Genomic DNA, 21,919 nt, shown 5'->3' on the forward strand with positions numbered 1-21,919 from the left:
GTTCACATCCTTTGCTCCACGGCGTTTGTTGGTGTACACCTTTTGCTAGTTCTGCTTCTCTTGTACTCTGAGCGCCATGTCTTTGTGTGACGGTGAGTGGGGCTTTGGAATCTGCAAACCAGATACATATAGTTTGGTGTGCATCTCTCTCCCATGAAGCAGTTCAGCAGGTGATCGATGTGTTGTAGAGTTGCCCGGGATGTTTGAAGAAAGTCCGTTGTAAATGTTTTCATCTTTCCCCTCAATGTTAGCAGTGAACAAGCTTTCCTTTAAGCTTCTATTGAATCACTCAATTTCCCCATTCGCTTGCGGATAGTACACTGCTGACTTCCTGTGGGTAATGTCTCTGTCTTTCAGAAAGGTTTCAAATTCCTGAGATGTGAATTGTGAACCATTGTCAGATATCAACTCTTTTGGGCTACCCTCTCTGCTAAAGACAGTTGACAGGAACTTGATCACTGTAGTGGAAGTGACCTTGGAGGTGAAGGCAATTTCTGGCCATTTGCTAAAGTAATCAATAAGAGTGATAGTGAAACGACAATCCAGTGGCACAGAGTCGAAGGGCTCCACTATGTCGACTGCCAATTTCTCCCAAGCTGCGTCGGGATAAGGAACTTCATAGTTTTAACATTGGTTAAAATATGTGACCCGGTTTAACGTCGATATATCCTCAGCAGTATACTGTATACACACGAGTGTACTTCCTGGTTTTCTTTTTGTTATAGCTCTTGTAATTTTGTCTTCCAAATGGCATTAGATTTAATCAAGAAAATGCTTTGTCGTTTCGTCTTATCGGTCTATTGGCGTGATTACAGATGATTAGACACCGCTCCTGGAATTAACTTCCTATTCGTTTGGACCAAAAGTAAAAGAAACCCTGTGACTGAGAAACAGCAATGGACGCCATTACAGGACGGTTTTGAATGTCGAGGGTGCATCGGCTTTTTCCGGTATTCTGTATCCTGTTTAGCTTATATTACGATCGATTCTTAGCTCAATTGGCCAAGTTAGTCTTCCGTGGTGCCGTGAGGAGGTGATTAAGGATGATCAATGTGTCTGGCGATGACGACGAGGGTTCATCTTGGTCGGTTAATCGAACGAGGAAGAGGGGCAGACTACGGCGGGAGAGTACCAATGGGTTAGAACCTCCCACAGTGGTCAAGGCCTTCTCTATCCCCGATGAGCATGATGTTAATCTATTGGTCATAGATTCTGCCTCTTATGGATCTAAACCCTTAAGCCCCGAAAACCAAATTAAAATGGCGACATTGATTAAAAAATAAATTGGAGACGTGTCCAGCACCAAAAAGCTCAGATCCGGCGGCCTTTTCATTGAGTGCAAATCGGTCGCTCAATGGGAGACGGCGATGAGAGCCTCGAATTTTGGTGAGGTCTGGGTCTCATGTCAGATTCCGAGGTACCTAAGGGAGAGTCGAGGAGTCATTTATAGGATTGATCAGGTCAGGTATGGGAGTATGCGCCGGAGCAGCATGTAGGTGCATTCACTTTCTGCCAGTACGACAGGGGCTTCCATCTGGCAATCCCCCAGGCAGATGCCTGGCCAATCCCCAAATCCTTGAGATTCCGATCAACCTGCTGCAACCACGAGGCATGTGGTTGGCCCATTGGCTTCCTCCACTCACGAGGCTCCCTCGCTGAGAGAATCTGGTGAGCGGCATCAGCTTCAGGAAAACGACCAACATGTCCATACAGCCACAGCTGATGCTCACGGACGATGTAGGTAACAAATCTCATTTGATTCTCTCTCAGTAACCACTCGTTGGACACAAAGTCCGACCAGCGATAGCCAAGGATTCTCTGAAAGGAATTAAATCTCCGTCTGAGATCCCTAGTCAGAGTCCATGTCTCCCATCCATAAAGCAAGATTGGAAGCACCAAGGACCTGAAGACTCAGACTTTCGTCCTCCCGCACAGGTACCGGCAGCGCCACACCCCGTGATCCAGTGAATCCATGACTCCCCAGGCCCGACCCAAACGTCTATTGACCTCTGGCTCACAGCCGGCAGAGACATGAATATCACTGCGAAGGTAAGTGAATCTCCGTGTGACCTCAACATCCTCACCACAAACAGGCACAGATAAGATAGCAGCATCCAAGGTGTCATTGAAAGCCTGGATCTTAGTTTTGACCCAGGAAATGATGTGGCTCTGACTCCTCATTCAACACCTTGAGGGCCCCCAAAAGGATATCTCAAGTCTCTGCAAAGATGACTGCATCATCTGCGAAATCAAGGTCAGAGATCTTGACATTCCCAAACGATGCAGCTTGATCTCTCCGACATCCTCCCAAGAATCCAGTCCATACAAGCACTGAAAAGTGTGGGGGCCAGTACACACCCTGACGACCTCCAGTAACAACTGAAAATGTCAGAGATGGTACCACCACATCTCACAGCACTCTCAGTACCAGAGTATAGTTCAGACATCAGATCGATCAGTTTTGGTGGCACCGCACGAAGACCAAGACCTCCAGGCCGAGGAAGACCTCCAGAGGGCATCCCAAGTTACTGAATCAAATGCTTACAGAGATCAACATAAGCTGCAAGCAGCCCCTGCCAAAACTCTCATCTGCGTTCGGTGACGACCCGAAGAGCAAGGATACGGTCAGTCGTTGACCTCTTTGGTGTAAAGCCTGACTGCTCTCGACGCTGGTGCTCAAGCAGATGGTGCTTGAGCACCATCCGATCAATAATTATTATCCCAGCAAAGACCTTGCCCGGCACTGAGAGCAGCGTCACCCCTCGGTAGTTGTTGCAGTCTTGGCGATCACCCTTCCCTTTCCAGACAAGGACAACAAGGCCCCTATTCCACTCAGCCTAAACACTCGATGGCCTAATAAATAATTTCGATCACGTTCAGGTGTGTGGCATATATAGAACCTACCGGCTCTGAAAGCGCCATTAAAATTCAAAGAAAGAAGAAGAAGAAGCACAACTCACATTAGTGGATGAATAAGCAGAAGAAGAAGAAGAAGAAGAAGAAGAAGAAGAGGTATATGAGTAGAAGAAGAAGAAGAAGTATATGAGTAGAAGAAGAAGAAGAAGTATATGAGTAGAAGAAGAAGAAGTAGTAATAAACGCGGGAAACGCGAGAAGCGGAAAAGGAAGTATTCGGTGTCGTGAGGAGAGGAAGTGTTCAAGGCACTCAGGGTCCGAACTCGATGGAACGATTTCGAATCGGATTCGTGTTCGTTGTGGCTTTGTGTGCTTTGCTGTCCGCCTTCAGCAGTACATGGCGTCTAATCTTGTACCTTTCGTCGGACTGCTTGAGCCACGGCCCTGTTCACAGTAAGATAAATACCACCAAGGACCAGAGTGGCGACGCTGTCCGTTTATTTGAAATGCGGATTTTTGTGGAAGTTGTTGTTTTTCGGTGAATATATCTTCGGCATGTTTTGAAGCCGTGAGATCTAATATGTATATATATATATATATATATATATATATATATATATACATATATATATATATATATATATATATATATATATATATATATATATATATATATATATATATATATATATATATATACATATACACACACACGCACACGCACACACACATTTCCAGCAGTGTGTGTGTGTGTGTGTGAGACCGCTGTTTTTCGACAACCACTGGTCCGATCTAATTTAAACTTGCCAGGTATATTGCTGGGGACCTGAGGATGTGCCTTTTCAAGGTTTGATATTAATCGGACGAGTGGTTCCCAAGTTATGGCCATTTATTTACCAAACCAATGACAGGACACGGTGCTATGACGTCACTTTTTTTTTTTTTTTTTGCAAGTATGGCCGGCCACGCACGTACGGGCCTGCACTAGTATATATAAAGCTGTCCAAATTGCCAAATTGAGGATTTGAATCATTTTATCATTGAACTCTCAGGTTGGAGTTGATGTGTTGATGTGTTGTGTTTGGATCCTCCACCCTGACCACTGAAGTCAAGACGTTGGATTTTCTGAAGCTCATGGGTCGTATATAATTAGTTGATATTCTATGTGATCGACGGCCAAACATTAACAAACTACAACTTCTTTAATTCCTGCCTTGCTTGTCTGGTCGACGTGGGAAATGTTTTGGCCCAAGGCCTTTCACGAACCGGTTGGCCAGGGCTGATGTTCGACTGGAGGATATTTCAGGAGGAATTTGTGATGCACTGAAAATATCTGGATCTGGACCTTCACCTTCTTTTTTTTTTTGCAAGCAGAGCGAAGGGGAGCATCTTGTGTGTTTGTTTTTGTCATAAATTTCAAAGACTTCAAAATATAGACAAAGAACACTCTAATACACTTGAAAAGAAGAACTCTGGTGGAAAAAACTTTTAATCCAAATCCTCGATCTTTTCTACCCCCGATAATCCACCCAAGCCCACCTCCTTCAAATTCCATTCTTTCCTTCCTGAAAGTCCCTGTAATGTCAATCTTCTGTTCCCCGTCCCATCCCTTTCCCTTCCACAGATCTCCAAATGTCTCTGTTCCCCACTATTTTGTCCTTCCCACTCCCTCCCCTCCTGTCTCATGCCCCCCTTGATGTGCATTGTGTGTTAGCTCTCATACGAGCCTCGACAAGGTAGACAAAAAAAAAAATCAAAACTCAACATCCATTTTAATTGTCATCTCATCGTAAAAATCCAATTGAATGAAAAACAGAAATTGCATATAATGAAACAAATGACGTAATAATCAAATCAAATCGATGTCTCTAATGTATTGAACAAGGTTTGACATGGAAGTGACCATCAGCTGAACATTTACCTTCATCATCTCAATTCTCGACTATGTGACTCACTCAAAACAAGGATTTCTTCTCGAAACATAAGAAAAAGCTTCTAACACCTTGCTACGACTTTTACTTCCTCCAGACAGTCAAGTTCGCTCATCTTTTTGGCGCACTGGTACGAGCCGACCCGACGACGTGCGTCGCGGACGTCCCGATCATGTGCAGGGGCTGATCCGAGGATCTCACCAAACCGTCCGATCGGTAGTGGCGACGGGCGGTGTGTACAAACAGCAGGGACTTGATTAATGTGAGCTGATGACTCGTGCTTACTGGGAATTCCTCATTCGTGGGACACTGTCTCAAGCCCCAGTCCCCATCACAGATAGGGCTCAACGGTTTACCTGAGCCTGTCGGCGAAGGGCAATGTACACGCTGGCCCATCCAGTGTAGGGCGCGTGCGACCCCAGACGATGAAAGGCATCACAGACCTGTTGTTGCTCCATCTCGCACGGCTTGCAGCCGCTCGTTCATCGAAGAAGTTAGTCCGCCGGCCACACCAAGCCGCAAATAGTTTTTGAATCAGGTTTACTTTGCTGCGCCTGGATGGGTTTGAGGGTAGAGGAGAAGCAACCAAAACCTGAATCCGATCCAGGTTCCTCCTGATGACTCCATCTTTGTCTGTTTGGGTTCCTCCTGATACTCCAGTACTGTATTTGATTGATGCTTATTGTGTACCCTGGAGAATTTCCCACGGTCAAAAGGCATGTTCTTGAGACTTGAAAATACAGACTGAGTGCCGAATTTAAACAGAATGATAAGGACTCTGGATTATCTGATATTTGGGATACCACATTCCACTTCTTGTTTCATGATTGGTTTGGAGAAAAACATCTTCAATGACAAACAATTCCAGTAATTCATTAATCATCAAGTTTCCACCATGGGAACAAACTGAATGGTACAAATCAGATCCTTGTTGAACTCTGTGGTCAACATCAGCAGTGGTCTGAGGACTATCAGGTGATCCCACATTCTGAGACCACCTCTTCTGTTATATACACTTTAATACAGATGAAAAAAAACGATCACTTCTGATGGGGGGGAGTTTGGGGGCGGGTGCCCGCAGGATGACCCCCCTCCCCCGGATCCACCCCGACACAGTCCTAAGACCAAGTATGAGCCGATGGACCGCATGCTCAGCATGAGCTGGGTGACACTTGTAATGTGATGATTCCTTATGAAAACTGATAACGTCGAAATGGACCGACTTGATTCTGTCTCGTGTTTGACCCCGATGACCTTTGATCTCGCATTCAAACCGGATACTGTCATGATAAACCGGTGGTATAGAAACTGTATTTCAAACTATTTGTAGTCTATTACATAGCTTTTTGGAAAAGATGCTTTTTCACGTCTTTCTTGTGACCACAAACTCTTCTATGGTCCACGTGCACGTCTAATATTTAACCCTCAAAACTATCCTTGCATTCCATGGCATTTGGGATGGGATTGTCAGGCCGTTGCTATAACGACTGTTGATAAAGCTGAAATGCAAGTATGACCATTGTACAACAGTCCATATTTGATTCCCCTGTGCAAATTCCTATCCCGGTAAATGGTGATTCTTTGTTTCAGGACAAAGCTTGACGTGGAGCAAAGTGCAATGGGATGAGCGAGTGTGGTGGCCTTTGGCAGTAGATCTTGGCTATTTGGCTCTCTTTGTACTACAGCACAGCATAATGGCTTGCCCGCCTGTGAAACACCTGTTGAACGGTATGCTGGGGATGTGCCAGCGAGCTGTTTACGTCATATGTTCTGCTGCAACCTTGCAGGTAGTGTAATGCATGGGCCGCTGAAAAGCCATGTGATATTATGTATGTCTCTGTTGTACTTCCTTCACATTCCCCTTTGATAACGGTAATTCACACCACATACCTTTGGCAATAAATGTTGGGAAAAAATTAAAAAAAACCAATGTCACCCGCAGGGTGATCCGTATCTTGCCAAAAGGTGACCACATGTGACTTCTTTAAGGTCACACTGAGGTGAACAGAGCTGCTATCCACCAGGAGCGACTCCTTGAGGAATATCTGCCTACGAGAGATTCCGATGAGAATCGTTCTACAGAGTAACCATGAAAAATATGCTTTTGCCTCATAACGTCACCAAATGACGTCATAATGTCTCAAGATTGACATATCTAGAAAGCACTCATCGAGGTGTTCAATTTGAGGTACTACATGATATGGTTCCTAAAACTCGAAAATTTGACCTTGGGGTCAAATATGTTTGACCTGAGGCGCGAACCATGAAGGTCAAGGCCAATCGCCACCAAAAATTAATCAGCTGAGCGCCAGACCATGAACTATATTCCCATGAAGTTTGAAGACGATCCGATCAAAATTACTCAAAAAATAAGGGTTTCGTCGACTCCCCTGATTTGCGCCAAAGTGACCTTGACCTTTGACCTTGACCTTCAAAATTTTGTGCACTGAAAGGGACCTCTATAGGCCTCTGATATGCGAAGTTACAAAAATTTCCGATGATAACTGTGCTCTGCAGAATTTTTTATACGTGATTACAGACAAAAAAAAAACATACAAGCTGACGAACATATCTTGCAAAACTTTGTTTTGGCAAGATAAAAAAGAAGCTTTTATTGGGTAAAAGCCATGCAGCTTCAACCTGTCATCGAACTGAACAAGAGAATTTACAGTGAGAATGTGGGATTGAGAATATAGAATTTTCATGGCCACAAGTAGTGTCACTATTATCAATTGGAATGGCTCTCTGTAGAGCACAGACCTCCATCAGGCTGGACAGTTTGTTTAGTATCCCACTGATAGGTCCAATCTGCATCCGGACCTCAACCAAAATCTAATCGGCTTGTTCTTGTCACCTACCTAACTCGTCTCCCTAGTTTTGTCATTACCCGTCCACATCTTTTTTTAAAAAAAATATCGTGCTATACAGTGCAGTACTGAACGTAATTGTATATCATTTTTGGCGAATTGGTTTGTCCTTGTCACACACCCAACCTGTGCACCAGGTTTCGGCCGAATCCGTCCGTAACATTTTGAGATATCGTGCTCAGAGACAGATGGGTGAAAACGTAACCTCCGTCCACCTTCAGTGGTGGAAGTAATAAAAATGGGTTTTGTTTTCAGTTGGAAATGCTTATTGGTTCACTGAGGTGAAGCTGGAATTTTCATTGCACAATGTCTTCACAGATCGAGGCTCATTCAAGAGATAAGTGATAAAGATTGTATGATTCACATCATAACGAATGGACAGTAGATGATGGTAACTGATCAAAAAAGTATCCAAAATATTTTGTCTGCCTCTGTATATGTTGCATAATGATGTATCAATGTCTACGTTACACTGTGAAACGGGTAAGCACTGTCATACATCTCATGCTACATGTGATGTTTACTTGCTCGACACGGACGCGTGAGCCATTTCACATAACGTGCTCTTGCCCAGAAGAAATTTGATTGCTTGAAAGTTGAGTTTTGTACTCGGGATTAATTTTTCTTCCTCTTCTTAAAATCACTTAAAACGGGGTTATGTTGATTATTAATTATTACTTGTTGCATATGAAGAACTCACTCACCACCCTTTTAAAATCATACTCTATTATGGGGCCAAATATTTCCCCCTACACCAGGGCTAACATTGACACTGGCCTCTCCTCCACCAAAGCAGCAGGAATTGATGGCATCTATCCTGAATTGTGCAAGAACTTGACACCTCATGGATGTGATTGGTTGGCTTTTCTTTTCACCAACATGCATGCAACGAGTCATACCATCAACCTGGAGAGAGAGGCTAAAGTCATTGCCATCCTTAAGTCAGGGAAACCTACAGCTAACCCATCTAGCTATTGGCCCATATATCTGCTATGTACGACACAAATTGTTTGAGTGCGTAATTGTAACCAGGCTCTCCACTCGTGGAGCCCAACCTTCCCAAAAAACAAGTTGGCTTCAGACCTGACCTGTTAGAAGCTGTGCTTATCAAGAAATTGCACTTTCCACCCACATTCAGGCTGGTTACCAATGTGTGTTCAAGACAGCTGTTGCACTAATTGACCTTTCATCAGCGTATGATACAGTATGGCAACATCGTCTTCTGCTGAAAGCTGCCAGACTTTCCCAGTGCGAAGCCACAATGCGTGTCCTTCCTTTCTATGCTTAGCAATCAAAGATTATAGGGTTTCACTCAGGGAGCAAACTGGCTCCATAACCACTCTGAATGATGGTTTTCCCCAAGGATCTGTGTTTGCTCCAATCCTCTCCAACATACTGTATATGTGGATAACATTCCTTGTACCACCTTCAGAAAGTTTGCTTACGCAGATGATCATGTGTTTGCTACTTGTACAATCGACCTTGAATATCTCAGCAGTACCTTGCCCCAGGACTTGAAGGTAATGGAGTGATACTTCATCTACTTGTGGCTCCACCCAAACTCAACTAAAACTACAAAAACTTGTTATTGGGGTAGGTCGGGTTACTGGAAACTCAACATTTTTTTTTTTTTAGGCCTTATCTCTTTCCATCTCAGCAACCGACTGGTTAACAGCAAACTCCAGGTTTCCTTTCGTGGCAAACCAGTCAAGAAAGAAGCATTCTCTAAGTACCTTGGGGTCACCCTTGATCGCAGTCTCACATTCCACAAACACTTAAAACTGGTCACAGAAAAGATCAAGACCAGGGTAAACATCATCCGGAACCTCGTGGGCACCAGCTGGGTATCAAGTGCACACACACTTCGCACTGCAAACCTTGCTCTTGTGTTCTCTGCAGCGGAATACTGTTCTCCTGCTTGGGCAGAGAGCAGCCACACAAAACCCTTGGACACTTATGAACACACTGATGCAGATAATCAGCGGTAAACTGAAACCAACACCAGTGCAGTGGCTCCCAGTCCTGTCTCGCATCCTACCCCATGATGTGTGTCGGCAGGCAAGAATGCTGAGGGAGATTAACTGCATCAAAGCCAACCCAGAGCTTCCAATCCATGAAGACCTGCAGAATCTACCAAATATGCAACTCAAGTCACGCAAACCTTTCTAGGGCTCTGCAAATGTTTTGAGTGATGTGGGGTTTAACACAAAGGACAAGAGGCGCAATCTCTGGACAGACAACGACATTGCTAACAAAGAATTGGTCAGTGATCCGACAAAAGAGCCTCCAGGTTTCGACCTCCCTGAGAAACAGTGGTTTGTGTTCAACAGGATCCACTTTCCATGAAAGGACATCACACCACCCCCACAAATGGAAATTCAGACAGCCCAGCACATGACTGTGGCCACCCAGATCAGACTATTTATCACATTGTGAATGAGTGACACCTACGGAAATTTGATGAAGGATTTAGGATTTTAGGGCAATTCACCTCACAATGGACAGTGCTCTGACTTGGCTGTCCAACTTGGACTTGGATCTATGAGCTCTAATTTGTCATTCGTAAGATTCGATGAGGCCAAATTCATCCTATAATGTTTCTTGTTACCTTGCCCTTTCTTTCTTTCTTTTTTTAAAGATATCTAGCATATTTTCCTGGACCTCCGCCCCCCCCCCCCCCCCGTCCTGAAAAATTTGATTGAACTTTTTTTTTGCTTTGTTTAAATCGATGTTCTGTACTGATTGTATCCTCTTTGCTGAGAGTAACCTAGTTGGTTTAGCTTAGATGTATGTTGTGATAGATAACATGTGCAATGCAGTTGTGTCCTCTGTTCGTGTTGCTTTTGTATCTGCAAACAGATTATGTTGAACCAGTGGCAGGAGTTTCCAACACTGCCAGCCCTGTGGAGCATAGAGAGCAGTGCCTTTCAGCTCTTCTGCTTTCTCCTACATACTGTTTCCTGGCTCGTCCTGCTCAGTATCACGCTGCTTTTTGATTTCCCAGAACTTGTGGGGATGAAGCAGGTGTGTTTTGGTGATTAAAGGAGCAGGTGGATTTGTTTTGTAAAGTAAAAAAAAGTTTTTTTCATATATAAAATCTTGGCTCGAGGAAGAGTGGAGGTGATGGAGGTTGAAAAGGCAAGACACTGATTCCAGGTATCCACAATGACAATGGAATGAATGAACAGGAAGAGGATAGCACAAATTGTAACCTGCAAGTAAGAATGTTTGTAAAGGTAAGGTTAATGGAAGTAGGGAGAGAGGATGATGTGAGATGGTGATGCACCACTTGCTTAAAGCTGAGGAGTGAAGAATGGGATCCAACCAACTCTGGAAGGAAGTTCCATAGAGGGGTGGAGGTGTGCAGTTAGCATGGATAGTGGGAGTTTTTAAGCAAGAGGGGATAAATGGAAGAACCTGTGCGTCCTGCATTCACTTAGGATGGTCGGTCGACTGAGAACAGTGGGAGCTGGACTGGAAGAGGCGGTCAAAAACGTGCCACTGATGTGCCTGCAATATGAGAGCAACTAACCTTGTGCTTCAGCTTCAGTGGAAGATTCCAATGATGTGGAGCTTAAGATTCCACAGAATCCAGGAGAGACATGATGCTGGGACACCAGCCCATAGTTGAGAGCAGTACTTTTATTGACCTCTGGATGAAGGCATAGTTGGCTGTGAGTAGTTCTCATTTTCCAAGGAATGACTTGGAATTAGGCCAAAAAAAAAAATGTTGCATTGGCGTAACCCGCCCGACCCTAAAAATTCCGCCGACCCTACGGTTTTTTTTTTGTTTTTTTGCTATCGAAAAATTTTGCCGACCCTATTTTATTGCTATTTTTGTTGTTTTGCTATCGTTTTCAAGTATCTTGTTGATTGCGATCGCGATCGCAAAAACCCGGAAGTGTTTCGGACAGAACCCGCCGACAAAAAGGGTGGTACTCGAGCCGGGGGAGATTTTGGGAGGGATTTATTAGGAAAAAAAAAAAAAAAAAAGATCCCGACCGACCTACCCTATTTTTCAGTGACCCGTTACGCCAATGCAACATTTTTTTTTTTTGGCCTTACTTCAGCACAGAAGTCTTAGCAGGTAGTGAAGCCTGACGTTTGAGACTTGGGAAGCAGTATGTCCATAGTTGAGTGATCGGGACAGAATCCAAATTGATGGTCAGACATTGGGTTGTTTGACAAGAAGAAAGTATTTTATCGTAACAGGAAATTGTAATTCTTTACTCTTCCATTAGTGTCATGGTAATGAGAATCATTTTAAACATGTTTGGAGTGAAATATTAGATTCTGCATTCCCATAAAATGAATAAACAGCTCTGTAAATCAGTCATCCTGTATTCTTGACTGAATGGTGTCTTTGGGAAACCAATCTATGTAAATACCAACTGTGTGGTTAAAAAGCTGCAGTAAAGTGAATTGGGTTAATGAGGGGAGAAAAGCTTATCGATAGTTGCATGGGATAATGAGCCACTTGCATGAAAGACTGGAGGGTGAGGGTGGGAACGTATTCTGCTCACAGGAAGAGGGGGATGAAGAAGTAGAGGTGAGCATGAAGATGAACAATTTTGAAGGGCAATAAGGAATGGGTTTTTGGATGAATACATGATCCAATGGTGTTATGGAGGAGGAAGGGGGGGGGAGGGGCAACGCCAGATAAAAAGCTGAAAAATTGGGATTCCCAGATGCAATGCTGGGGCAGCAACACATAGAGGACAGCAGTACTACCATCCTGTATGGGGAGAGAGACGGAGACAGACAGACGGACGGATTTTGATGGGCTGGTGGAAAATAAAGAATCATGTTGCTATTCTTGCTTTAGAGAATGGGTTGCAGCATAAACATGTTTTGTGAAGGACGAAGCAAGTAGTTTCAAATTGCATGTTCTTGCAGATGTATTACCAATGGTTGGGTCTGGGAGAACCAATGACATTGAAGTCTGAGCAAGCAAGACGCCTTTACAGCCATGTGCGGCATCCCGTGTGCTTGGAGTTGATGCTGTTGCTCTGGTTGGTGCCCCACATGTCAATCGGCCGTGCACTGCTTGCGGCCACATTCACGATGTACGTGAAGAGTCGCCACGCACTCGACGAGCATGATTACACATACTTGCGTTCGCAGCTCGCTCGGAAGTTAGATGTGTTTGCTCGAGAGGAAGCAGGCCGTGGTATGTCTGGCCCAAGTGAAGGTGTCACCACCAGCGAGTAATGGTGTTTGACTAACCTAAACCAACGGTGGGCACCTCGAGGTTTCCTGAACTGGTTACAGTAGGCATCTGCATGGCGTGTTACTGTGTTTCGGAGGTTTCAATGGGTGGCTCTGCTCAACAGCATCATGTGACTACAATAATCTGTCTGCTGGTAACTTACTTGATGATATAAGTGATAGATTCATACCACTGTTTTATCAAGATTTGCTTTTGCTCAATCATGACACTTTTGTGCTTTTGGTTTTTGCCTATCTGTTTACCTTTACTTCACATATATTTATCTTCCTTATTATTACAATACCATTTCTTCTTTATTGCCCCTCTTTTACTTGAGTGGGGAGTGAAAAAAGGATTATTCAGAAGCTTCTGTAAACTTTCCTGTTGTGTTTTTTTTGGAAAAGTGAATGTTTGCATGAATGTTGCCCTAACTTATTGGGATGTATGACATCCATAAAATTCGATTTTTTTGAGTTTTTTTATTTTATTTGTAACCATTGGCAAACTATCATTTGAAAAGGACAGGTGAACTTGACTTGAATACTTTTTCAGAAGAAGAGTGCACATAAAATTCCACTTCACATTTGTATGTATAGTAGTGGAGAATTGGCTAATTGTTGAAGATAAAATTGATGTGAACACTCTGCAGACATTGCTGTTTTTTGTGAACTTTTGTTATAAAAATCGGCTTTTTCTGTTTGAAGGACACCTTCAAAAAGAAGGAAGATTTCTTTTTCAGCACAAAATGACTTGTTGCTGCTGCGGAAAGTTTTCGTGAGACAGCCTGACTCCACCCATGATTATAACCCAACTAAATCATACATTCACCATTTTCATGCTACAGTAAGTGTTGTACAGTATTCGCAATCACTATGCCTTCCCTGTTTTCCCTTCATTGTAAAGCAAGCATGAACCCATATTTGGCTATATGCTGTATGGTTGGTTTCGTGGCCCTTGAGAGGCCCTAGCACATAATAGGCCTCAGCCTTTTGGCCTTCAGCCCTCAAGTGAGGTTCATGCTTGTACACTTCCTGGGTTTTTTAATTTTTATTTTCTTCCCGGGAGCAACCGTTTTCCCTTGACAAATCTCCATGTCTGTTGTGCGGAAGCTCCGCAGCATCAACTGTGGTGACCTTGTGCAATCAGTGATGATGCGAGCAATCAGATATTTTTAACCTCCGCCATCTTCGAAGATGGATGGAGGTTACTGTTTTCACCCCTTTCTGTTTGTTTGTTTGTTTGTGAACAGTATTACGGAAAAACTCCTCGACGGATTTCGACGAAACTTGGTGGGGGGGGGGTTAGGTATGGTCCAAGGATCATGCCATTAAATTTTGGACTTGGTCCCCCTCCCCCTCCCAAAAAAAGTTAGAGAATTTTTTTTTTGCATTTCTACATGTTTTAAGTGATTTCCAAACCCTCCCAAAAAAATTTACCCCTCCCCAAAAAAAAGGAAATTTTTTTTTTGCATTTCTACATGTTTTAAGTGATTTCCAACCCCCCCCCAAAAAAAATTGTTCGAGAAAAATATTTTGCAACTTTTTTTTTTTCAACAAAATTTCGATTTCTTTTTTTTTTTTTTGCATTTCTTCATGTTTGAAGTGATTTCCAACCCCCTGCCCCCTAAAAAAAATGTTGGAGAAAAGAACTACAACTCTGTCAGCACTGTTGACATATTTAATGAATAAGATATAAGGTTCACTTGAGTGACCCAGCAGTAATGGCGGCGGAGGTTTTTCACTCTCCCGAGTGCTCCCCCTCGTGTAAACTGATGTGAAGAAGATATTTGGTGATGCAAACAGTTTAATTTTAGCTATAATTTTTTGGTAGAGGGTGATGATAACACTCATGTCGAACTTCAACGGAAAGCTGTTAATTACGAATGCAAATTTTAAAATAAAACTCTCCGTGTTCATGTTCCCCTAATTCTGACTCTCTCCATCTTGCGTGGCAGTTCGTTGAGATACTAGCTCTTTGTGACAGGCCTCAAGCATAACAAATGGAGATCTCAACAGAGATCTTGCATGTAAACAGGATTCTCAATTTAACTTTCCATGGTAAAGCCACAGATTTTCACAAGCGATGAATATTGTGGTTTTAGTGCAATTTTGCAACAAAAGAGTGGCATCAATACTTACCAATTCTTTCCGTTCATGGAACAGGTATCCCACCTTATGTAAAAATAAAATCTATTACTTAAAAAAACAAGTGTCTGTCTGTGTCATGATTCATGACAAAGGGTTCATGCTGTTTTCGATAATAAATGTCGGAGTGTGTGTGTGTGTCTCCTCTGTAACTTCAAAACCATGAAACCGAGCAGCCTGAAAGTTTGCATGCACACGAAGAAAACTTCAAGGGAGTGCATGAATGAAAATTGGGTGTTTGGGTTAACGAATACACCCTTTTTGAAGATAATTACCCTTATCAAGGCTCATCCTTGGTCATCTCATGCTGGCCCTCGCTGGGGTCTTGAATGGCATTTTTTTTTGGCCTGCTCAGCAATGCCTTTACTTGGAACAGGCCACAATGGTTTCTTAACCATAAATATATTTTTTTCCACTGTTCTCACTCATATCATTAAATGCCTGATCACCATACCTACAAAATCGCTGGATACATTGCAATGCTTATAAACACATGGAGACACCAGTATTCATGGCTTCATTACATTTCTGCACATGCCATTACCTCTAGCATCTCTTAATCTGAGCCTAATTTCAAAATTTAAACTTTTAAATTGACTTCAGCATTAGGCCAAAAAAAAAAAAATGTTGCATTGGCGTAACGGGTCACTGAAAAATAGGGTAGGTCGGTCGGGATCTTTTTTTTTTTTTTTTTTTCCTAATAAATCCCAAAATTTTTGGATAATAAATCCAAAAATTTAATAAATCCTAATAAATCCCTCACAAAATCTCCCCCGGCTCGAGTACCACCCTTTTTGTCGGCGGGTTCTGTCAAACACTTCCGGGTTTTTGCGATCGCGATCGCAATCAACAAGATACTTGAAATCGATAGCAAAAAAAACAAAAAAAAAAACGTAGGGTCGGCGGAATTTTTAGGGTCGGGCGGGTTACGCCAATGCAACATTTTTTTTTTTTTTGGCCTTAGTTCCGACTGCTAAAAAAAAAGTGTCCATTCGTCAAATTTCGACAGTGCTTGACATTCGTCTCTGGGTGCATGGTGTTTATATGACCAATCGACGGCCGCAAAATCGCTTACCAAGCCAGTCGTTCCTTATCGACCGTTTTGTTGAAGTGCTTACTTAGAGCTTCGCCAAGTGGCTTAAGCTCTTACAGCTTTCAAACTGCTTGATTGTTCGTTTCCAAGCCATACACAGCAAAAATCTTCACCGTCACTGAATACATTGATCGACTTTAACACAGTTCAGGCCCTACTCACCTGCGTTTGTCCCCGTGTTGTGGTGCAGTCCCTCGGGCAGTGGCTCGCTTGCTGAAAATGTGAAATTTTATTTTGACGTTTCACCTTTTTGTGCAATCTTTCATTATATAACTCATCATTTCGACAGATACACAAACATATAAAACTACAAGGGCACTCGGTAGCGCGCATATCTCTGCCACACAATGCTTGATCCACGAGAACATATCTGGCCCAATACATTTTTGAAATATGCAATATATCGTTTTTGGCTCAATTCTTCCTTGTTACACACCCGTGTCCACCAATTGTCCGAATCCGTCCACAAATTTTTGAGATCGTGCCATTGAAGAATCATTTTAAAAAAACAAGAAGCGAATACTTCGATATCGCGCGGCTGGGGGCAGTAAAAGTCGAGGTTAAGAATGATGAAACAATTTTGCAGTTATAAAATTTAAATGTAGACACAGTGAATTAGCATGCATGATGGGAAGAGTTGTGAGGTTGGACAAATTTCTATTTATAGCCCTCAGATCAAAGGGACGTATGTGGCCATAAGTGTGACAGAAGACACAGGACAGAATAGCCAATTATATAACAGCGCGATGTCGCCGCGCTGTAATAACGTATGTACAAAATAAAAAAAACAATGAAGAACGAGTTACATCGCTGCGCATCAGCAACTAACCTGACTAACAGCAACTAAGATTATCACTTCCTGCTCAGAAAATCAACTTCCGGCATCACACAAACGATTCAGCACAAAAAACGTCGCTCTTCCGCATTAACCCCGCCCACAATCCACCCGGCAATCTCCGCCCGCAATCCACCCGGCAATCTCCGCCCGCAATCCACCCGGCAATCTCCGCCCGCAATCCACCCGGCAATCTCCGCCCGCAATCCACCCGGCAATCTCCGCCCGCAATCTCTGCCCGCAATCCACCGGCAATCTCTGCCCGCAATCCACCCGGCAATCTCCGCCCGCAATCCACCCGGCAATCTCCGCCCGCAATCCACCCGGCAATCTCTGCCCGCAATCCACCCGGCAATCTCCGCCCGCAATCCACCCGGCAATCTCCGCCCGCAATCCACCCGGCAATCTCCGCCCGCAATCCACCCGGCAATCTCCGCCCGCAATCCACCCGGCAATCTCCGCCCGCAATCCACCCGGCAATCTCCGCCCGCAATCCCCGCCCGCAATCTGCCCGGCAATCTCCGCCCGCAATCCACCCGGCAATCTCCGCCCGCAATCCACCCGGCAATCTCCGCCCGCAATCCACCCGGCAATCTCCGCCCGCAATCGACCCGGCAATCCCCGCCCGCAATCCGCCCGGCAATCTCCGCCCGCAATCCACCCGGCAATCTCCGCCCACATCACACCCAACAATAAGTGTGACAGAAGACACAGGACAGAATAGCCAATTATATAACAACGCGATGTCGCCGCGCTGTAATAACGTATGTACAAAAAAAAAAAAAACAATGAAGAACGAGTTACATCGCTGCGCATCAGCAACTAACCTGACTAACAGCAACTAAGATTATCACTTCCTGCTCAGAAAATCAACTTCCGGCGTCACACAAAGAACGATTCAGCACAAAAAACGTCGCTCTTCCGCATTAACCCCGCCCGCAATCCACCCGGCAATCTCCGCCCGCAATCCACCCGGCAATCTCTGCCCGCAATCCACCGGCAATCTCTGCCCGCAATCCACCCGGCAATCTCCGCCCGCAATCCACCCGGCAATCTCCGCCCGCAATCCGCCCGGCAATCTCCGCCCGCAATCCACCCGGCAATCTCCGCCCACATCACACCCAACAATAAGTGTGACAGAAGACACAGGACAGAATAGCCAATTATATAACAACGCGATGTCGCCGCGCTGTAATAACGTATGTACAAAAAAACAAAAAAAACAATGAAGAACGAGTTACATCGCTGCGCATCAGCAACTAACCTGACTAACAGCAACTAAGATTATCACTTCCTGCTCAGAAAATCAACTTCCGGCGTCACACAAAGAACGATTCAGCACAAAAAACGTCGCTCTTCCGCATTAACCCCGCCCACAATCCACCCGGCAATCTCCGCCCGCAATCCCCGCCCGGCAATCTCCGCCCGCAATCCCCGCCCGGCAATCTCCGCCCACATCACACCCAACAATAAGTGTGACAGAAGACACAGGACAGAATAGCCAATTGTATAACAGCGCGATGTCGCCGCGCTGTTATTATAGGAGTCAAATCTGGATCCACAGCTTCACCAAAATGTAATCAGATCGTCCTTGTCACACACCCAACCTGCCAACCAAATTTCATCCAGATCTATCCACAACCTTTTGAGATACCTCGCACACAAACAAAGAAAGACAGACAGGGGTGAAGACATAACCTCCTTCACCTTTGGTGCCAGAGGTAAAAAAATTAAACGTTTCATTTTGAAAATTTTCTTCAACCATTTAGTTGGAGTGTTTGCTGAGAACACTCTTCAAGCTTCAATCTCGACAAGTTTCCGTGGCGATACTACGGTGCAGTTCTCAATGGGAACATCTCCAGAGTTCGGAAGGCAAAATAAATTGGATGATTACAATGAGTAAACTAGAGGGGGAGCACTCGGGAGAGTGCAAAACCTCCGCCGCCAATACTGCTGGGTCACTCAAGTGAACCTTATATCTTATTCATTAAATATGATGTCAACAGTGCTGACAGAGTTGTAGTTCTTTTCTCCAACATTTTTTTTTTGGGGGGGGGGGTTGGAAATCACTTCAAACATGAAGAAAAGCAAAAAAAAAAAAATTTTTTTTTGGGGGGGGTTGGAAATCACTTAAAACATGTAGAAATGCAAAAAGAATTTTTTTTTTTTGGGGGGGGGTTGGAAATCACTTAAAACATATAGAAATGCAAAAAATAAAATTTTCTCTTTTTTTTGGGGAGGGGAGGTAAAAAATATTTTTTGGGGGGGGGGTTGGAAATCACTTAAAACATGTAGAAATGCAAAATAAATATATTTTATCTCTAACAATTTTTTTTTGGGGGGGGTGGGGACCAAGTCCAAAATTTAATGGCATGATCCTTGGACCATACCTAACCCCCCCCCCCCACCAAGTTTCGTCGAAATCCGTCAGAGTTTTTCCGTAATACTGTTCACAAACAAACAGAAAGGGGTGAAAACAGTAACCTCCATCCATCTTCGAAGATGGCGGAGGTTAACTAGAGGGGGAGCACTTGGTAGAGTGCAAAACCTCCGCCGCCAATACTGCTGGGTCACTAAGTGAACTATTCATTGTAGGTCAAAACGGATCAGACTCAACTGAACCACAATTGAATAAACTAAACTAGATCGACGCGCATGTAGAAATGCCAATTGAAAAAAAAGTTGCAAAATTTTTTTTTTCTCTAACAATTTTTTTGGGGGGGTTGGAAATCACTTAAAACATGTATTAATGCAAAAAAAATTTAAAATATTTTTCAAATAAAATCGAAATTTTTTTTTGAAAAAAAGTTGCAAAATTGTTTTTTTTTTTCTCTGACAAATTTATTTATTTTTGGTTGGAAAACATGTAGAAATGCAAAAACAAAAATTCAAATATATTTTCAAAATGGCCACCATAGCTGCCATATTGGACTTTGGACCAAGTCCAGAATCTAACGGCATATCATCCATGATCCTTGGATGATACCTAACCCCCCACCCCCCCACCAAGTTTCGTCGAAATCCGTCCAGGAGTTTTTCCATAATACTGTTCACAAACAAACAAACAGTCAAAGACTGGTATTTAGGAAATCGTCAACTTGACCTCTGACCTTGTCTAATAAAAGCTGTCTCGAGAGAAGGTAGCGACGCAAACCAGAAGTTTCTACGATGATTCTGTGCCAAACGATCAAAAATCGAATGTTTGACCTCACTGTGACCTTGACCATTGACCGATTTGACCAAAATCTAATCAGCGCTAGCCATCACCCTCCTGAATCACGTGGTGTAATTTGACATTGATAGCTTCTTCCTTTCTTGAGTTATAATTTTTTTTTGATGTTTGACCTCACTGTGACCTTGACCTTTGACCAATTTTGACCAAAATCTAATCAGCGCAAGCCACCACCCTCCTGAATCACGTGGTGTAATTTGACATTGGTAGCCTCTTCCGTTTACGAGTTATCTGTACCAAACCATCAAAAATCGAATGTTTGACCTCACTGTGACCTTGACCTTTGACCGATTTTGACCAAAATCTAATCAGCGCAAGCCATCACCCTCCTGAATCACGTGGTGTAATTTGACATTGGTAGCGTCTTCCGTTCTCGAGTTATCGTGCCTACAAACAAACAAATACACACACACAAAGAAACACACAAACAGAAGATGGAAGTCATCAATATACTTACGAAATCTTTAGATTTCGTAAGTAACAAACAGACAGGGGTGAAAACAGTAACCTCCGTCCATCTTCGTTGGCGGAGGTTAAAAATGTTTTCATTTGTTTCAAAGCAATGAATCGCCACATCACGGCAAGATAACTGAGAGGAACGCATGCTCGCTCTAAGCTGTCTCGCCTGGATTCAGTTCAGAAATTACTTGTTTTTTTGGTTTTTTTTCATTCAAAACCAGGTGGACAGGGTGTGTCAAGGCCGAATTGATTAGATTTTGGTGAAGATCTGGATCTGGATATTTAATAGATTCTTCACCATTGAGAGATAGATAAAAAAAAAGTTATCGACGGATTTGGGCGTAACTTTGTGGATGAGTTGTTTTTCTTATTCAGGTTCCTTCTGATGACTCCGATGCAGTGTTTGATTTCCCGTTTGACGTTTGTACCATATTCTGATGCTGTGTGGACTGTGCTTCCCTGCTGATGGACCTCTGGTAGCTTGTACCTGTTGCTGCATTTGAGCCTGGGGAGTCATGCTGAAATCTATCTGTTCAGGTTCTTCCCACCATCTTTGTTCCTTTTCACATTTTTTCTATCTTTTCACATTTTTCTTTATTCATTCTTATTCTTGCTTTTTCTTTTATTTTCTCTCTCTCTCTTTATCTATCTGTCTCAGAAAAGTGAATTATTGCAGAAAGTTTTCTGTAAAGATCACTTGTCTGCACCTGGATGGGTTTGAGGGTAGTGGAGTAGCGGCTAAAATCCAAATGTTATCCAGGTTCCTCCTGATGACTCCATCTTTGCTCTTTACTTATTAAGGTTCCTTGTGATGACTCTAATGCAGTATTTGGTCTTCCGTTTGCTTGGTTAGGTGACAAGAACAAGCCGATTGGATTTTTGGCGAACATTCGGGTGCAGATCCGGCCTATCAGTGGGATACAAAACGTAAACTGAATTCAATCTGGCGCAGGTATGCGCTCCACCAAGTGCCGTTCTTGTGCATCACGTATGCATTAAGTGCAGCATATGAAAAATAACATTGAAGGTGCCAGAATAAGAAAAATTGTGAATGGACGTGGTTCGGTTTGGACGTGGCCTGGTTCTGGCGTTTGCAATTTTCTGAATTTGCTTGTACAGACGAGACGTGAGCCCATCCGAGTACTAACTGGGCTCAACTGTGATTTGCTTCCATATGGAGGGCCATGACTAAGGAAGGTATCCATTAAGCCATTGGGTGCATTCCAGCCACAATGCATAGGCAATGCATGAAAGTGTTTGAATTAGAGGAAATAAAACCACTCATCATCAACAA

At 43.5% G+C, this 21,919-nt stretch overlaps 1 protein-coding gene across 1 annotated transcript; it reads left to right on the forward strand.

The window, feature by feature from the left end:
* Positions 1-3,064: 3,064 nt before the first annotated feature.
* Positions 3,065-14,788, forward strand: NRM (nurim). Its single transcript, XM_085848335.1, has 4 exons — positions 3,065-3,308; positions 6,377-6,573; positions 10,513-10,677; positions 12,550-14,788. The coding sequence occupies exons 1-4, from the start codon at positions 3,182-3,184 to the stop codon at positions 12,862-12,864; spliced, it is 804 nt and encodes a 267-aa protein (XP_085704461.1). The 5' UTR covers positions 3,065-3,181; the 3' UTR covers positions 12,865-14,788.
* The last annotated feature ends 7,131 nt before the right edge of the window (positions 14,789-21,919 follow it).

This window comes from Eptatretus burgeri, chromosome 12, assembly GCF_056783735.1.
Source record: "Eptatretus burgeri isolate ZD-2024b chromosome 12, Ebu_testis_v1, whole genome shotgun sequence".
NCBI lineage: Eukaryota > Metazoa > Chordata > Myxini > Myxiniformes > Myxinidae > Eptatretus > Eptatretus burgeri.